The 18,396-nt window shown below is 53.2% G+C and overlaps 1 protein-coding gene across 1 annotated transcript in view; it reads left to right on the plus strand.

The window, feature by feature from the left end:
* The first annotated feature begins 7,267 nt into the window (after positions 1–7,267).
* RAP1GAP2 (RAP1 GTPase activating protein 2) overlaps positions 7,268–18,396 on the plus strand; it is a 188,611-nt gene continuing 177,482 nt past the window's right edge. Inside the window, exons 1-2 of the mRNA XM_012653009.1 lie at positions 7,268–7,342; positions 11,181–11,216. Coding sequence (XP_012508463.1) covers positions 7,299–7,342; positions 11,181–11,216 — 80 coding nt within the window. The 5' untranslated portion in view covers positions 7,268–7,298. The remainder of the gene's footprint in view (positions 7,343–11,180; positions 11,217–18,396) is intronic.

Genomic DNA, 18,396 nt, shown 5'->3' on the forward strand with positions numbered 1-18,396 from the left:
AGTGCCGTGGTGTCAGCCTAGCTCACAGCAACCTCAAATTGCTGGGCTCAAGCGATCCTCCTGCCTCAGCCTCCCAAGTAGCTGGGACTACAGGCGTGAGCCACCATGCCAGGCTAACTTTTTCTCTATTTTTAGTTGCCGAGCTAATTTTTTCTACTTTTAGTAGAGATGGGGTCTTGCTCTTGCTCAGGCTGGTCTTGAACTCCTGACCTCAAGTGATTCTCCTGTCTTGGCTTCCCAGAGTGCTAGGATTACAGGCATAAGCCACCATGCCCAGCCTAAGGAGTACTTGTAGAGTTTTTCTGATTACAAAAGTAAGGCCTGTTCGTTTTAGAAAGCTTAGAAAATTCAGACAAGCACAGAGAACAAAAAAATCACGATCCATAATCCTGCCTCCTGAACAATATGGCCCTGAGCATATTATTTAGCTTGTTTTATTCCACCCTGAAATTTACTACGGCTGTTTTCCCACATCACTGTGTGTACTTCTGCACCTGCTTTATCTTGGCTGAAGTGTGCTCTGTTGTTGGGAGATGCTGTATTTCTGTAACCTGCCCCTGACGTTGTCTATTGAGGCTGTTCCCAGTGTTTGCCAGTCATGACAACCGTGTGATCGAGACCTTGAAAGTATACCTGTGCAACATTTCTGAGTTTTTCCCCTTTGGATGGAGTAGAATTGGAAACAGAATCACTAGGTCAAAAGGCATGCATACTTAAAAAAATCTTTTTACTGAAGCATAATGTATATACAGAAAAGTGCACATATATTAAGTGCACCGGTTGATGAATTTCCACAAACTCGACACACCCTTATAAAACCAACATCCAGATCCCAAAACAGGCTGTGACCTATACTCTAGAAGCCCCTTGGCATGCACATTTGGAAGGGGGATTCCGATTCATATTGTCAGATTCCCTCTAGCAAAGTTGTATTTTGATCTCCTTGAAGTTTTTTTTTTTTTTTTTTACTTAGGATTGAAGCACAAATTCTTTCCTTAAAAACAGAGAGGATGGAAGAGCCACCTGGAGTCAGCAGTGAGAGACCTTGGTCCTCCCTGTCTGAGCTGAGACAGACTTTCCCTCAGGGTAGAAGGGTGGACCCCAGGCTGGGGTCATTGGTCAGTTTGAGCTCTAAACCTTGAGTTTAAAGTTTTTTAAAAATGTCTTTCTTGCCCAGGCTGGAATACAGTGGTGCAATCATAGCTTAGTGCAGCCTTGTACTCCTGGGCTCACGTGATCCTCCTGCCTCAGCCTTCTGAGTAGCTGGGACTACAGGAATGTGCCACCATGCTTCGTTAATTTCTTATTTTTTATGGAGAAGGGGTCTCACTATGTTGCCCAGGCTAGTCTCAAACTACTGGCCTCAAGTGATCCTCCCACTTTGGCCTCCCAAAATGCTGGGATTGCAGGAATAAGTCACAGCACCTGGCCTAAAATTCTGATAGATTGTATTAGTCAGGGTTCTCAAGAGGAACAGAACCAATAGGATATATAGGTAGGTAGATAGATAGAGATTCATTATGAGGGATTGTCTTACACAGTTATGGAGGGCGAGAAGTCCCACAGTGTGTAAACTGGAGACCCAGGAAAGCCAGTGGTAGAGTTCCAGTCCAAGTCCTAAGGCCCAAGAACCAGGAGCACTGATGTCCAAGGACAGGACAATATGGATGTCTCAGCTCAATCAGAAAGTGAGTTTGCCCTCCTCAACCTTTTTGTTCTATTTGGGCCCTTGACAGATTGGGTAATGCCCACCCACATTGGTGAGGATGACTTTCTTTACTGAGTCTACCAATTCAAATACTAATCTTTTCTGGAAACATCCATGGACACACACAGAAATAATGTTTGACAGCTATCTGGGCATCCCTTGGCCCAGTCAAGTTAACATATAAAATTAACCATCATATAGATAATGCCAAATATTTACACATTAATGGGATGCCTGTATCCTTATACCCTTACACCATTATCAAGGTGTGTGTGTGTGTGTGTGTGTGTGTGTATGACAGAGTCTTGCTCTGTTGTCCAGGCTAGAGTGCAGTGGCATCATCATAGCTCATTGCAACCTCAAATTCCTGGGCTCAAGCGATCCTCCTGCCTTAGCCTCCCGAGTAGCTGGGACTACGGGTGTATGCCACCACACTCCCAGATAATTTTTCTATTTTTTGTAGAAACAGGGTCTCAGTCTTGCTCAGGCTGGTCTCAAACTCCTGGCTTCAAGCAGTCCCTCTGTCTCAGCCTCCCAGAGTGCTGGGATTACAGGTATGAGCCACTGTGCCTGGCCTCAAGGTTTTTTTTTAAACTTTATTATCTGGTGGGTAAAAGTGATACCTTATTATTATTTAAATTTTTTTTTAACAAGACAAGGTCTTACTGTTGCCCAGGCTGGAGTGCATTGGTGAGATGATAGCTCACTGTGACCTCAAAATCTGGAGCTCAAGTGATCCTCCCACGTCAGCCTCCTGAGTAGCTGGGATGACAGGTGTGATCCACCATGCCCAGCTATTTAAAACTTTTTAACTGTGGTAAAATTTGTAGGTCCTTTGGTCTGCAGCCACATATTGCTAGCAACTCTCTTGGTAGACTGGCCTTGCTGAACAGAGAAGGATAAATTGTGCAATCATCATTTGTCTGAGTCCTGCTCTTGGAACCCAGTTTTCACAAGTACTTGGCTTGCAATCTGTTGTTATCTTGCTTTTCAGTACTTGTGCGGTAGGAAATTCAGTCTGGCCCTTGAGATAGTGCAGGGGGGCAGTGATCTGTGCATTGTAAATCACTATGCAGGTGCTAGATGCTGTTTTATCTTATACCAAGATATGAATTCCTAACTGCTGTGGGGTTGCTGGCTTGGAATGCCCACGGTGCCCTGTTTCCCTGAAGATCAGAGTGTCTTTCTCTGCCATCATCCTGCCATCGTCCTGTACCTTCACCTGGCTTATGAAGGAAGCAGAGGCCAATCTAAGTCTCTCTTTTGATGAATGGTAGATTGAAGCCTCAAAGAGTAGGTGACCTGTGCAGAGTGACTTGGTGGTGGAGCTGGGATGACAGCTGAGCTCGATGGGGACAGTACTGGTGCCAGCTCACACTGTATGGAGGGGACGACATAGGCCGGAAGATCTAGTGCCTGCTTCTCTGGGGGCCTCTGTTTCCTGAACTTCCTGTAACTGCCTCATCCCCTTGCCTGGGAAAGGAGCTTGTCTCATCTTCAGCTCCCACTGGTGGCTGCGAGGTCCAAGCTGCCTAAGCAGAGGAAACCACACTGTCCCTTCCTTGCCTCCTGCCCCAAGGGCCTGGGGACATAATGGAGGGGCGGCAGCTGATAGGAGCCTGGGCCGCCTTTCCTCTTCTGAGCCTAGCTCCACCTGCCTCAAAAGCCCATATAGCTGGATGGGTTCCCTGGGGCTCTGCCCTAGGGTTGGGGCTCTGGCTGGGACTTGCCCCCAGGCTAGTCCTCCAGGAAGACCCATAGCCCTCATGACCTGTGACCCAAAGCAGGCCCTGGGAAGGGCTGAGGAGCAACGTTGAAAGAAGAGCTCATCTGGTTAGGTGTTGGGAAGACGTGGGCACTTGCTCTTTCCTACTTCATTGTTGTTCTCTTTTCATGGTTGAGCTTTGCCTTTGGGGCCTTATTTTTCCCATCTGTAAAATGGGCACTGCATGAATTATGCATTTCTGTAGGCTCCAGAATCATTGGGGCAGCTTTGAGCAGATAGCCATCAAGCTGGGTGAATTTTGTCAAGTTCCTTAACCTCCCTGAGTCTCAGTGTCCTCAACTGTAAAATGGGATAGCAGTGGCACCATCTCAGAGGAGACTGTGAGACTGAGATGAGCTAAGCCGTTCAGCCAGCACTGGCCCACTGTGAACTCACATATGCGGGTGCTGCCCCCAGCTCCCTTGTCCCCACAGTTTGTCTTGGTCCCTGCTCTGACCTCCTGGCTACTCTGTCCTCCTGGCTGCCGAGTCAGCAGAGCTCTGGGAGGAAGCTGGGCTGTGCTGTGGTGGGGGCCGGAGGGCTGGGCCTCCTCGCAGAGCACTTCCCTTTCTCTTGACTAACGGTCCTTCCCAGAGAGCCCACAGCCCCTTCGCTGCCCACCCACACAGAAGGGGAGCGATGGGTCAGACCTGGGGGTCAGGAAGCTGAGAGGGTCTGAAGCAGGGGTGGAATCCTAAAGGGTAATAATTATAACAGCTCCCGTAAGGGTGTTGGAGCCCCTGCGAAGAGCTTACGCTTGCTGGTAACTTGTGAGGTTGGTGGCAGCCACCACATATCATAGAGGGGAAACCTGAGGCCTAGAGAGGTTAGGTAATGTGCTTGAGGTAACAGGGCTTCAAGTTTGAGAGGCTGGAGCTGAGGGAGGGAGAGCGGAGAAGGCTCTAGAATGGCTCTCACCGCCCTTGCAGAGCTCACGGAGTAAATGAAAAGCCGTCTGGGAAGCTCCCTCCTCTCATTCCAGGCCCTCACTCTGGGTGCGAGGGGCATGCTGGGTGCTTCCGGCTTCTCCAGGGGTCCTGGATCCAGCGGCATCGAGGCAGCCCAGGAGGCCGTGAGTCCTGTGCCTACTGACGCAGCCAGGCTACCGCCGCTCCTTGGCCGGGTGTCTGGGTCCTTTTGTGGCTGCCGGGAGCCAGAGTCCCAGGTGGGGGAAGCCAGCCTCAGGGTGGCAGCAGCCAAGGCCTTGAAATGCAACCCCTGCCTGGTCCCCAGGCTGTCCTGCTGCCCTTCAGATGTTTGGGCCTGGGCCCGAGTCCAGGTGTTCATCCCTGGTGCCTGCCTAGACTGTGAAGCTCTGTATGAGAGCATCTGTTGGCTTTGTGTTCCCCGAGAATACGTGCAATGGACAACATTCACATGTGGTCAGTGGGGGTGGTGGGGTGTGCCCCGGTGTGATGAGACTGCTACCCGACCTCTCGCACGTGAAAGCACATCAAAGTACGCTCCGAAGCTGACGCTCACCATCAGCTCCCTCTAATAGATAAAGAAGCAAGTAATTTGCAAAAGGAATGTCGTTATTAGCAACTCATGTGATGCCCACTCCAGCAACTTTGGGGCGAGGCTGTGAGCTGTGTCTGGCTCATGCTGGTGCCTTCTGCACCTGGCCTGGCACGCGGCCTAGAGCAGGAGTCAGTGTCGCAGGGGGTGGAGGGGAGGAGGCAGAAGGGACAGTGGGCCGATCCTTCTCACTTGCATTCATTCTCTCATCGGACTCTTCTTTCTAGGTGAGACTTTCTCAGTGGAGAGTGAGAGATCCAACTCATGCTGGCTTTAGGAATACAGGGACACATTGCTGCCTCTTCTCTGCCCAGGGCTCAGGTGGCTTCCGGCACAGCCGGATCCAGGAGCTCAGATGATGCCCTTAGGACCTGATCTTTCTCCTGCTTCTGTCTCTGCCTTTCTGTGGATTGGTTTCATTTTCCTACAGTCTCCACAGCCCCAGGCTTTCGTCCTGTGGTTTAGCAGGGGAAGTGTCCTGGGATCAAGTCTTACTGGGTCCGCTTAGGTCACTGCAGCCAGGAGAGTGGAAGCCCTGGCTGGCTGGGCCTGGTCAGATGCTCAGTGCCGACCCTGGGGCAGATTGAGGGCAGAGGCGTTCTTCTCAGAGGGAGGCCACATGGAGGCAGGGCAGGTAGGACCCAAGGCGTGCGCGGCACTGTTGAGCACCTTTCTGGGTGCAGGTTGGGTGTGGCGGGGTGAGAGGCAGAGTGGATTTCCAGCGGGAAGCCAGTGGTCTGAAACCACCCCAGAGAGTGAACCACATGATCCTCCTTTCCTGGGGCAGAGGTGGGGGTGTAGGGGGAAGCCTGAACTGAAGACCTCCGAGCTCCTGCTGGGGGCCAGCTACCTTGGAGGAGGGGAGCCACCCCCAGCCCTGCACTGGGCTGGGACCCCGAAGCTGCTCTCCCAGCCCACCCAGGGTGCTGCCTTAGGGCCCTGAAGTGTCCCCTGCTGCAGAGGGGTCCAGAAAATAGAAATCCTTGTGTGCTTTGTCCACAGTCTGTGGTTGGCTCCTGGCACCTCAGCGCGGAGTATCTGACTTCTAAGTGTCAGCGGGTCCTGGACAGGAAACTGCGGGGAGGGTTGGCCAGAGAGAGAGGCCAATGGTGGCAGCCGTGGCAGCTCAGTTCCCTTTCTCCACTGCTTGGGGCGGGGCGGGGCCTGGCACCTGGCTGTGCTCACCTACCCCAGTGTGCACTGTAGTGTATGTGCCACTCCCCACTAAGGGGCTGTCATTAGTAAGCACCTGCTGTGTACCTGGCATGGTCAGCACTAGTGCATGCAGAGATGAGGACGTGCACTGTGGTTCAGCTGGAAAGACAAACACACCTGCACACAGATGCTGCCCTCCCACCCCCACTGTAGGCATGGGGCATGGCGCCGCTCTGACCTCTGTCTAGACACTCAGGGGTCTGACAAGTTCAGATCTGTGCCCAAATATGTGTATTTATACGTATGAATACACCTTACAGGTGTGTGTGCAGTCTGAGTGTGTTGATGTGTACATGTGAGCACATGTGCCTATCCATGTGTATGCATGTGTCTATATGGGGATTTGTAAGCACATGACAGGTGTGTGCAGGTGTCTCTGTTAATGCCTGTACATACCTGCATGTGAGTGTGCATTTGCGTGCATGAGTTGTGCGGTGCCTATGCTCACGTGTATGCAGGCACTTAATGACATGTACGTGAGTATGCATGTGCCTGTGTACCCAGTGCATGTAATATGTGCCTGTGCATGTGTATCCCGTGTGTCCCTATGCGCACGTGTGTGTGCATGCATACTTACGTCCATGTGTGCTGTTGCGATTACATGTGTGTGGCTGGTTTATCTGGCACGTGCTGAGCCATGTTGCAGCAGGCAGATAAAGGTCCCTGCCTCAGGCAGCCCCTGGGAAGCTCCCTGAGGCTCCCAGCTGGGTCCCCCCTCCCTCCCAGGCATGGTCGTGGGAATCCTCAAGGCTCCTTTGGGTTCCAGGAAGCCGGGGCTGTGTGGGCTGAGCTGCCAACTGGGGCTGTGGAGCAATCTGCCAGCCGAGCCCCTTCCGGAGCTGTGGGTTCCTCTGGGTGTGGGGAAGCTGCCCTCCACACCCTCCCTTGCCTGTCTTGGTGCCTCTCGGAGGGCAGGACACACCTCCCACCCCTGCAGCCTCACCCACAGGAAGCTCGGGTTGGGGGACAGGCGAGGTGGGAGGCGCCACGCTGGGCGCGCCGCCCTGTGCTGGCACTGACCCTGCTGCACCACGGTCCTCTCGCCGACAGCCCCGGGGACGTTGCTGGGACCCGGGGCCGGGTGGTCACAACATGTTTGGCCGGAAGCGCAGCGTCTCCTTTGGGGGCTTCGGATGGTGGGTGACAGATGGGAGGGCGGTTGGACGATGGAAGTGAACTTAGAGGTGCAGTTGGGCGCCTGGGCTGCCTGTGGGAGCAGGGGGGCTCAGACTGTGCCTGAGAGCTGGGTCTGCAGACGCCCCGCAGGTAGAGCTGGCGGATCCTGGTGGGGACATCAGAAACTGTGAGCTTTCCTCGCTGTCCCAGGCACGATCTGCTAGGGAAGGCAGAAGGTCGGAGCTGGCTGCCTGTGGGCAGGTCGAAGCGTGAGTGTGTGTTGACTGTCGTTGAATGTGTCTCTGTCAGTGGGTTCCCGTGTGTGAGTGTCTGGGATTATTTGTGAATGTGTGTGCAGGCGTGTGTGTGACTGTGACTGCCTGTCTGTGTGGCTGTGTGTGAGGCGTGTGCCCATACCTGTGATCACACGTGCACTCCGTGTTTCTGAGCTGGTGCCCATCTGCACCTCTGGTCTTCTGTAGCCGTGTGTGCTCGAGTCTGTGCATGTGTGTTACGCTCCTGTCTACGCCGTTGTTGTGACCTCCTGGCCGGGAAGTCTGTGTCCCGCTGGACCTCTGGGCTGCCTGGGCTCTGGGGCTGAGTTGTGGGGGGGGGGCAGGCCCGCCTGCAAAGGCCCCCACCCCAGGCGGCCCACCCCAGCTCTGCGCCCCAGCCTCCCGCCTGGCCTTCGGGGCCACCTTTTGCCTCTAAGCTTCTGTCTGGGAGAAGGGGCCAGAAAGTGGGGGACTGAGGTCAAAGGCTTGTCTCTGGTGACCAGCTGCTGGCAGCTTCTCCCCAGCTGGGGAACAGAGTCTAGTGGTTTTCATTATCGGTTTCCTTTCAGCGTCTGGGCCTGGGGAGTTGTCAAACTGGGAGAGGGTGCTGGAGGAGGGCGGCCGGAGGGTGTCCTGGTGTGGAAAATGGTGGGCTATTGGGGTGATATGGAGGGCGAGAGAGAGAGGGCGGGAGGCCCAGGAGTGCTGGGGACGGTGGCCCTGCTCCTCGGGGCAGTTCCTCGCGTCCATCCGCGTGCAGCTTCTTGTTCCCTTCGCCCTTTGACGGCACTTTGCCATCCGTCCTCGGGCAGGCAGGGGTTATGTGCGCCCCACGTTTGGCAGATGGACAGGGAGGATGAAGTGATGCCAGGCGTGGCACCGTGTGGCCTAGTGCCTGTTCACGGGCCATCCCCGATGCCTGGGCCAAGGCGCTGCCATCCCCAGGGTGGCTGCTGTCTGGGAAGCAGCCGAGACCTGCCGTCCTCTGGGAGGTGCGGCGCAGACAGAGGGACGGCCATCAGAAAGCTCCCTTTGCAAGGTTCTGGGTGTCAGCTTAGTTTCACCCCAAATGAATCCCTGTGTATCGAGACCACTGCTCCAGAGCCCTGGGAAAAATCCAGGCCTGAGGTTTGAACCTGGCCAGGTAAGGGGGAGGACAGGAGTGTAGCCGCCCAGGGCTGCCTGTGAGGCACAGATGAAGGTGGGGGAAGAGCCCTGGTATGCCCAAGAGACCCCCGTGTGCCAACCACAGTGTCCGCTGTCTGTGGGCTCCAGGACGGCAGGAACCCTCCGTGTCATTCACCGTGGTCTGTTGGATGCTGGGCACATCACACGTGCTCAGCGGGTGCTGTGGACTGGCTAAGTGAGGTGTTTTGCACCCAGCCGGCATTTGGTTGGGGCCCCAGGAGTTTGAGGGGATGGCAGGGCCTTCTGGGGGGGCTGGAAGGTTGGTGCAAGCAAGAGGGCTGGACTTGAGTTTGGGCATTCTCTGGGGATGGTCGTCAGCTGGGGGGGATATCACAGATTCCTGGAGCCCTCCAGGCACTGCACATAGTCTCTGGGGTGGTATTTTCAAAGCTCCACTGGATGCAGGGAGGATCACCACTGGTGTCAAGGGCAGACAAGGTGATGAGGGGGATGACCCAGGGGAGGGAGGGGCACCCAGGGACTTGGACGCCCTGAAAGAGAAAAAACCCTCAGCCACCGCCCCATCTCCCATCTCAGCCTTGCCCAAACCGTGGGCCCTGCCCTCCTGGGGCCACACCCCAGCGTGGGAACCCTGGTGGGCGGGCTGCTGCGTAGGGGTGGATTGGGCGCGAGGCCAGGGGCTGCTGTGACCCAAGTTGCTGGTAGGCGGCGTGGTGGTTGGGGCTGACCAGTCAGAGGTCGGGAGGGCACACACCAGGAGTCCGGGGCTCGTGCTGACTCCACCTTGACTATTGAGGAACTCGAATGGGACACTTCCCCTCTCTGGGTCTCAGTTTCCCCATGTGTCAGCTCGGAATTTCTGCCTCACCCACAACACAGAGATGTTGTAAGAATTAAAAGAGATTCCTTGAGAAAATGTAAAATGTAAGGGCTTATTATTAGGGGTTACCAGTGGGTAGCTCTGGGTTAGAGACGTTCCAGCAGAATGTGGGGGTCTGACTCCTGGTCATATCTGGGGATCTGGTGGGCTGCATGGGAGATGAGGAGGGTCTGCATGCCAGAGGGGGCGGGGCCCAGGGTGAGAGCCCGAGGGACCAGTAGTGGAAGGGCCAAGGAAGGGGCCCAGGAAGGAGTGCGGGAAAGAATCCGGAAGGGACGTGGGCCAGGACGCTGCGGATGCAGCTTGCGTTGGGGTTGGGGACTGCAGCCAGGTGCTGGGAGCTTACTCAGAGTGAAAGGATCCCGCCTCCAGCTCCAGGCCTCAGGGCTGACTTGTGAGGGCTGGCACAGGTCCCTGTCCTCGCCATGTGGCCCGACACCTCTCCTTTCCCCGTGTCGTCATGTGTTTGGGAAGCTCGAGGCAGAGCTGAGCTGGCTAGACAGGGTTGCCTGCAGGAACTTTCCAGGATTTCAAGCATCCTGGAGGCGGTGGTGATTTTGGTGACACTGATAGTGACAGTAACATAGGTTTTGGCACTGACAGTGACATGGATGTGATGATGACACTACTGATGACACTGCGGGTGGTGACACTGTTAGTGATGGTGGCACGTGGTGACATGGATAGTGATGGTGACACTAACAGCAAGGTGATGCTGGTGGTGGCAGCACTGGTGTTGGTGGCACTGGTGTTGGTGGCACTGGTGGTCCTGACCCTGGAACAGGAGATGCCATCAGTGGGAATGTGGCCCACCTTTCTGTCCCCCGAGAGGGAGGAGGGGCCTCTTTGCAGCAGCCATAAGGGCTGGCATATGCAGGGGGTAAAAATAGAAGCTCAGCAGCGCTGCCTCCTCTTCCAGCAAGGGCGGTGCAGGCGGGGGTGGAGGAGCTGGCTGCTGGGACAGTCTGCAGGAAACGTGATCCTCCCGGCTCCAAACTCCTGGGCCCGAGGTAACCCACCTGCAGGTTCGCCCTGGAGCCTGCTGTCGGGTTCTATCCCAGGAGTGGGGTCTGCCTCCCTGGATGGAGGGTCCCTGGTGCTGGGGATGCTTGCATCTTCCCAAAGCAGAAGCCCAGAAAATAGTGATGTCCACCTGCCACTGACCCATGAAACTGGGTTGCAGAGTCCTCTTGTGGGGGTAGCAGTAATGAAGGGAGAGGCTGCATGCAAAGTGCTTAAGATCCTTGAGTCTGGAGTCAAATACCTGAATTCAGACTGGGCCAGTGATTTTACCCTCTGAGCCTCAGTTTCCTCATCTCTAAAATGGGGAGAATAATGGTACTCATCTCACAGGGCTTTGTGTGGGCCCAACCCTCCCAGAACTCACAGTCCTTCCTTCCTTGGCTGGCGGAGAGCCTGCCCCTGTAGCAGCTGTCCCCTGCAGAGCCCTGCCGGTCTGGTGGTCTGGGCTGGCCTAGGATCCCCTCCCCTGCAGGGGCTGTGTGGGAGCCTTCAGCCCCGGCACTGACCGAAGCCCTTGCTTTCTCTTGGCAGGATCGACAAGACCATGCTGGCGAGTCTGAAGGTCAAGTAAGTAGCTACTTCCTGTTCTGTGAAGGTCAGAGACGATGGCAGACTGGAGCTCCTCTGGGGCCCGCGTTCCCCCGACGTGGGGGAAACATGAGAGGGGCTGTTGCATTTGTCAGATTTCAGTCCGAGTCTGTGGGGCTTCTGGGCTGGAGGAGGCTGGACCAGGCTCTTGATTTCTGGGGTGTCCGTGGAAAGGCAGAGGCAGGAATGGAAGCAGCAGGGACCAGCATACTGGGAATGTGTGTAGCAAGTGTGACTTTCAGGCCACAGACTTAGGAATGTAAGAGAGATAATTTTATTTTCTATCACTTTAATTTCTATGTGAAGTCACAAACCTATCACACTGTCGTTCTTCCATTCCCCAGGGTGTGTGTGTGTGTGTATGTGTGTGTGTGTGTGTGTGTGTATGTGTGGTGTCAGCTGCTCGTTGAGTCATCTGTTACCAGACATATGTCATGCTGGCCAGCTTGGCCCTGGGGCTGTCTGAGGCTTCCACACCAGACTCAGGGTCTGGGAATTGTCTGCCTCGGTTTACCATGTGTTCCCAGGTCTGTCCAGGCACACCTCTCTCCTAGAACCTCACCTTTCTTCCCTCACTGTCTTCCTTCCTTTTCTTTCTTTATTTCTGGCCAAACCATTTTGTCTGCATCTTGATCCTCTTTCTCCTGTTTTTTTAAGCAAAAAATCCCTTTTACTCTGTTTCTCCTTTGAGACTTAGAGTATCGCCTACTTCCTTCTGCATCATTCCCTTGGGGCAATGAGTACAACTATTACCTGCTCCAACTGAATGAATTGAGAAGGAATTTCTGGGAGGAAAACAGCATTGGCCACTGGTTCAAAGTATTCCCCTGCCGGATGTGACTTACTTAGCTCGTGTGTGAAGAATGCCTCCAATGGGTTGCCCTCCTTCATAGGCAGCTCCTTGGGGCTGTCACTTCCCCACGTCAGAGGAAAGGTTGTCCTGGCTGGTCTCCCTACCACGCCATTCAGTTGCCAGCACTGGCTGTGTATTTCTGGATACAGGTCCCTGGGCAAAGCACAGCCAGTCTTGAGGGCTGGCATACATAGGGGTCAAAATAAGAGGCTTCCCAGCCTGGTTTGTGTTGCTCAGAAAGGTAAGGGTGGTTGTTAGGACTGGGATGGAGGGCAAACTGTTCCTGCCCTTTGAGAGCTTTCAGTCTCTCTGTAGAGTTGACACCAGGAGTGCCTTGGAGCACTCCTAGAAGACTGCTGGGAGGAGGTGGCTTCTAAAGCAGCTCTTAAAGGAGGGGCAAGACAGTGGGCCCCCATGCCTGTGCTGGCTTGGCATGGCCTGTGCCTCAGCACAGCCTAGCACTCAGGGTAAGTCACCCCGGGCAGGACACTTCCCTTCCCTGGGCTTGTTTCCATTTCTTTTGTCCAATGGGCACGACAATGTCTGACCTTCTAGAACTTCCCAGATCACCTCTGCACATTGAATGAGATGATAGATGTGAGAGTTGCTAAGAGGTATAAAGTGGTAGGAGTGTTCTTTTGGTGCTGTCTTGGGACATCTTGTTCAATTTCATAAGAGTTTATTGAGGATCTGTTTGTTTGAACTGGTAAATATAATATTTGTAATCTGGAAGGGAACCAGTTATGGGCTAGAGTGAAGGGTGGGGGGCATGGGCCAGTGTTGAGATTGGGACCCCAGTGGGGTCTCTGGGTATCTGGGGAGGCGGTGTTGAGATGATGGCTACACAGTGTGTAGCACTGTGTTTCTAGTTTTATTGGTTAAGATTCTTTTGATTGCAAGAAACAAAACCCCAGTGTAATCTGGTTAAGCAAGAGATGGAATTTATGGAAAAAATACCAGGATGCCTCAGGGAACCCAAGGGGAGGAAGTGGAGCGACAGCTCGGGAGAGGTTGAACCAGGAACTGGAGACCCATCCCTTTCAAACTCCCAGCTAGCTTCTTCGCAGAAAGTGATAAGCTGAGCCTAAAATTCATATGGAAATTCAAGAATAATGTTGAAAAAGAAGAACAAAATTGGAGGACTCACACTTCCTGATTTCAAAACTTATTGCAAAGCTACTATAATTAAGACAGTGTGGTACTGGCATAAAGATAGACATATCGATCAATCCAGTAGAATTCAGAGCTCAGAAATAAACTCTCGCATTTATGGTCAATTGATTTTCAACAAAGGTGCCAAGACAATTCAGTGGAGAAAAACAGTTTTTCAATAAATGGTACAGGGACAATGGGATATCTACATGCAAGAGAATGAAACTGGACCCCTCTCTTATACCATATACAATGGTGAACTCAAAATGGGTCAAAGACCTAACTATAAGAGCTAAAAATAATAAAACTCTTAGAAGAAAATATAGGGGTAAATCCATGTGACCTTAGATAAAGTGTTAGTTGTGACACCAAAAGCACAAGCAACAATAATAAAAAATACATAAATTGAACTTCATCAAAATTAAAAACTTTTATGCTACAAAGGATGCAATCAAGAAAGTGAACAGACAACACACAGAATGGGAGAAAATATTGGAAATCATTTATCTGATAAGAGACTCATACCTAGAATATATTGATATAAAGAACTCTTACAACTAAATACAAAAACAAATAACACAAAAAAAGTGGCAAAAGATCTGTATAGACATTTCTCTAAAGAAGATATATAAATGGACAATGAGCATATGAGAAGATGTTCAACATCATTAGCCATCAGGGAAATGTAAATCAAAACCACAGTGAGATACCACTGCACACCCACTAGATGGTCATAATAAGAAAGACAGATAATAACCAGTATTGTTGACAATATGGAGAAATTGGAACTCTCATACCCAGCAGTGGGAATGTAAAATGATGCAACTTTGGAAAACAGTCTCGTGGTTCCTCAGAAGGGTAAAACATAGAGTTACCATATGACCAGCAATTAAACTCTTAGGAATATACCCAAGAGAAATGAAAATGTATGTCCACACAAAAACTCATCCATGAGTGTTCATAGCAGCATTATTAATGACAGCCCAAAATGGAAACAACCCAGATGTCCATCCACAGATGAGTAGATAATTGAAATGTGGTCTAGCCATACAATGGAATATTATTTGGCCATGAAAAGGAAAGAAGTACTGATACATATCATAACATGAATGAACCTTGAAAACATTATGCTAAGGGAAAGAAGCCAGACATGTATTGTATGATTCCATTTACATGAAATGTCTTGAATAGACAAATTGATAGAAATATTGTAGATTAGTGGTTGCTTAGGGCTTAGGGGCTTGTTGGGGGAGGAGTGAATTGTAAAGTCTTTTTTGGGGGATGATGGAAATGTTCTGGAATTAGATAGTGTGTAACGATAGGAGTAATGGTTGCACAGCCTTGTGAATGTACTAAAAACCCTTAAATTATATGCTTTGAAGTAGTATATAAATTATATCTCAGTAAAGCTGTCAAGTAGAGAGAATGTGATTGGTCCAGCTTCTGGCAGTGCTTAGTCCTAGATCAATCAGTTTAGCTGGAGAGATGGGGTCATATGGATGAAACTTCGCTATGTGGGAGGGGTTAGTTCTCAGGGAAGAAAGATGGGCTGTGGGATGGACAGACACCCTGAGAGATTTTATCGAGTCACCTCAATACCTGGGGACTAAAGGAAGATCAGTTCCCACCCCACTCCCCATTGGCAGTATATGGAATTCTGCCCAGATGCCCGGGATGTGGTTCTGCTCACTGGCAGGTCAGTTAGGCGGCCAAGTGCACACTGCTGGGGCTCCCCGGGCACCAAGAAGCCTCCTTCCTCTGCCTCTGCTGGGTGAGCATCTCTTTTTCTACTGGTGCAGCCTATCGAGTTCTGCGCTGAGCAGTGGACATTCCTGGGCTGTGGCCGGTGTTCCCTGATTGCCGTGGTCCCTCCCCAGGGACCTGATGCTCTTAACATGGAGACAGTCAGCCATGGAACTACTGGAAGAGTCCCTGAGGCATGCAGCTCTGAAGATGGGGGCTCTGGCCCCACCGTTATTAAGCACTTACTATGTGCTAAGCTTTCATTGCACTGTTTTCCTGAGGCTTTGCAGCCATCTCATGAAATGGGGACCATTACTGTATGCATTTTACAGATGAGGAAACAGAGGCTTGGAGAGTTTAGGAAACTCGTTCAAGGTCATGGAGTCGGGATTTGTCTGTGCTCTGTGGCTGGGTCCGTCCAGGGTGGAGCTGAGTGGTTCTCAGCACCTACCTCCCTGTCTTGACTTTCCTACCTTCTTTTCCCAGTGTGCTTCTGGGCTGTGGATGTGGAGTCCTTGGCCACAGCACGCACTTCTGCCTCATGACACTGTGGGAGAGGGTGCCCCTGGCTTCCTGGGGCTTATCCCCCTGCCAGAGGCCCAATAAATTATGTGTCTGTGGTGCCTGGATGAGGAGGACTCTTAGAGGCAAGGACTTACTTAACTGCAGTAGGGGGACAGCAGGCATCGGCCATGCAGGAACGCTGGAGGGCGGCGGTGGCACAACCCTGCCAGAGAAAGAGGCTTGCAGTGTGTGTTGGCAGGCCCAGGTCATAGCCCCAGGCTAACAAATGGGCAGATTGTTAACCTCTCTGGGTCTCAGTTTCCCCATCTTTAAAGTGGGAGGGTTGGACTAATGTACAACCTGCTCTCTTCCAGCCTTGACATTCTGGGAGTTTACATTCATGGCTTATGTCCTTCTGTGTTGCTTGCAGGCCGCTGGCGATGGTAGGCGCTCGCTGTTGAGTGGGTGAATACATGCACGCGTGAATGAATGTCTTTGAGAGCAGGGGCTCCGCACACTTCATCTCTGGCTCCCTAGGGCCTAACAGAGCTTGGCACAAAGCAGGTTCTCAGTCCATATTTGCTGAGTGAATCAGTCATGGGCCGCCATGCTTGGCCTATCACAGGCAGATGGAGGGGTGGAGAGAGAGAGGCAGGCTTAGCCTGTGGGGCTCCCCCTTCTCCAGTCTGCTCTACATGCCAGGCTGGGACAAGGTCCTCATCTGCAGTATTGAGTCAGACTAAACTTCCTCAGAGGAGGGCCCGGGTTGGTGGGGCCAGGAGTCCAGGGTTTCCTCCCACCGGTCCTTGAAGCAGCATCCAGAGGGCGAGGACCTGAGCAGGAGCCCTGAGACTTTCCCCTGCTCCTTTTTGTGCTCTGCCCTCCCTCCTTAGAGACCCCTTGGCTAGAGAAAGAGGGTTATATCTGTGTGTGTGTCTGTCTGTCTGTCTGCCTGCCTGCCGTGTGGGCTCCAGCCACCTGAGATGACCGTCCCACACAGGGACTGGCCATGGTGGGACAGAGTGAGCGCGGCGATGGTTCAGGGCAGCCTGTCCCCACTGCTGGGGGCACAGTGTTGTGCACACTCCTGATGAGGGGAAAGTTGAAAATCCATTGCCTTGTAGGAAAAAGAATCCAGCCCAGGCCTTTGTCCCTAGAAATGGGGTCTCTGGTTGGGGATAAAGCGTGCAATGGGGCCTGGATGTGACAGTGCCCTCTGATCTCTTCCTCGGGAGAGGGGCCGCCAATTCGAGGAAGTGCTGTCTCTTGCTGTGCCAGAGGCCTCTGTGCCCATTCTGTGAGAATTACACACACACGAGATCTAGGTGATTATCTTTGCAGACATCTCCCCTCCTGGCTCTCTTGGAGGTAGCGAGCACGTTCTGGGCGCCACACCTGTGTCTCCAGCTTACAGCGTTCCTTCCAGAAAGTCCACTTCTCTGCAGTTCACCCCTTGACTCCAATTTAATGGCTTTTTCATGCACTGGTTGAGGGTCATGATCACCGATTCATTTCCCCACCTTTGGCCACCAGGTCTCTGTTTATTGTAGATTACAAGAATCTTGAGGCACCACAGAGTTGTTCTGGAACCTTCTGGGGCTGACTCATCTTAGTTAGCTCCTCTCCTACACATCTAGGGTGTCTGCTGAGTTTGCTGGGGTTGTCAAGGACAGGGGGAGCTTGAGGTTTTGGGGGGTAGAAGGCTGAGTCAGTTCAGCTAACGTTTCCTGGGCACTGGCATTCCACAGGGGACAGACAGTTGCCGTGGGATGGGACAAATGCTAAGATGCCCTTTGAGAGGATGGAGAGGGGCTTCCTGGAAACCTGGAGATGCCTGAGCCGTCTCCGAGGGTGTGTAAGGTTGGCGGGGAGGGAGAGGCAATCCAGGCAGCAGCAACCCGCACGCATGAAGGCGGTGGGGCCTGAAGCAGCTCGGGCAGGCGGGCAGGACCTGGGAGCTGTTATTATCATCAGACAGAAAGTGGGGGTGGGGGTGCGGGGGCTGTCGGTCGAGGGGACTGGGCTTAGTCTAGGGGCGTAGGCAGGCACGCGGGGGGCTGGGCTTGATCGAAGGGCTTAGAGCCAGGAGAGTGATAGGGTCCGACTGGAGTCTGAGGGCCCCTTTGGCTGATCAGAGGCACTGGGGAGGAGGTGGGCAGGCCAGGGAGGGGACAGTGGGGCTGGAGAGAGTGGACTTCCCAGCCTGGAGCTGGTTTGGACGTGGTGAGGGTGAGGAGGGGGTCAAGGTGATGACTTCCAGGTTTCCGGGTGAGCCCTGGGTGGATGCTGGTCCCATTTGCCGAGTTGGGGAATAGGGGAATTTGGGCAGCTTGGGGGAGGGGAAGGCTCTGAGCATAAAATCTCCCCTGCACTCCCATTCTCCCACCCAGACATCTTCCACCCTGACCCTCACACCTCCCACCCCATAGAAGGGGGCAGGGGAGAGGTGTCTTCAGGGCTACGAGAGTCGGTCTGTGGCCAAGGGCTGCCATCCTGCTCAGCGACGGAGTGCCTGTAGCAGGTGAGCTCCAGGTGAGCACCGGCTGCACCAGCAGACGGGGAACTCACCTTGAAACGTGCTCCAGGTGGGGCCGAGGGGAGCGTGCCTGTTTCTGTCTCAGTGTCAGACTCTGGTTCATTCATTTCTTCAGGATGGGCCTGAGCCTGAGAACAGCGTTGGCGTGTGAGAGCATGTGTAGGCACGCGTGGGCGTGTGCGTGCACGCCTGTGCGGGTGGACGTGAGCTTTGGGGGCCCATGTGGGCGCCTGTGTGGTGCCTTTTTTGGCTTTGGCAAGTTCCTATGGTAACCACGAACATGTCTGTTTTGGGATCTGAAGTCTCGGGGCGTGAGTGGCTACAGGGAGAGGCAAGGCAGGCGGGCGCTTAGCCGGCAATTAGGCTGTGGC

The sequence above is a fragment of the Propithecus coquereli genome, unplaced genomic scaffold, assembly GCF_000956105.1.
Source record: "Propithecus coquereli isolate 6110/MARCELLA unplaced genomic scaffold, Pcoq_1.0 Scaffold409, whole genome shotgun sequence".
NCBI lineage: Eukaryota > Metazoa > Chordata > Mammalia > Primates > Indriidae > Propithecus > Propithecus coquereli.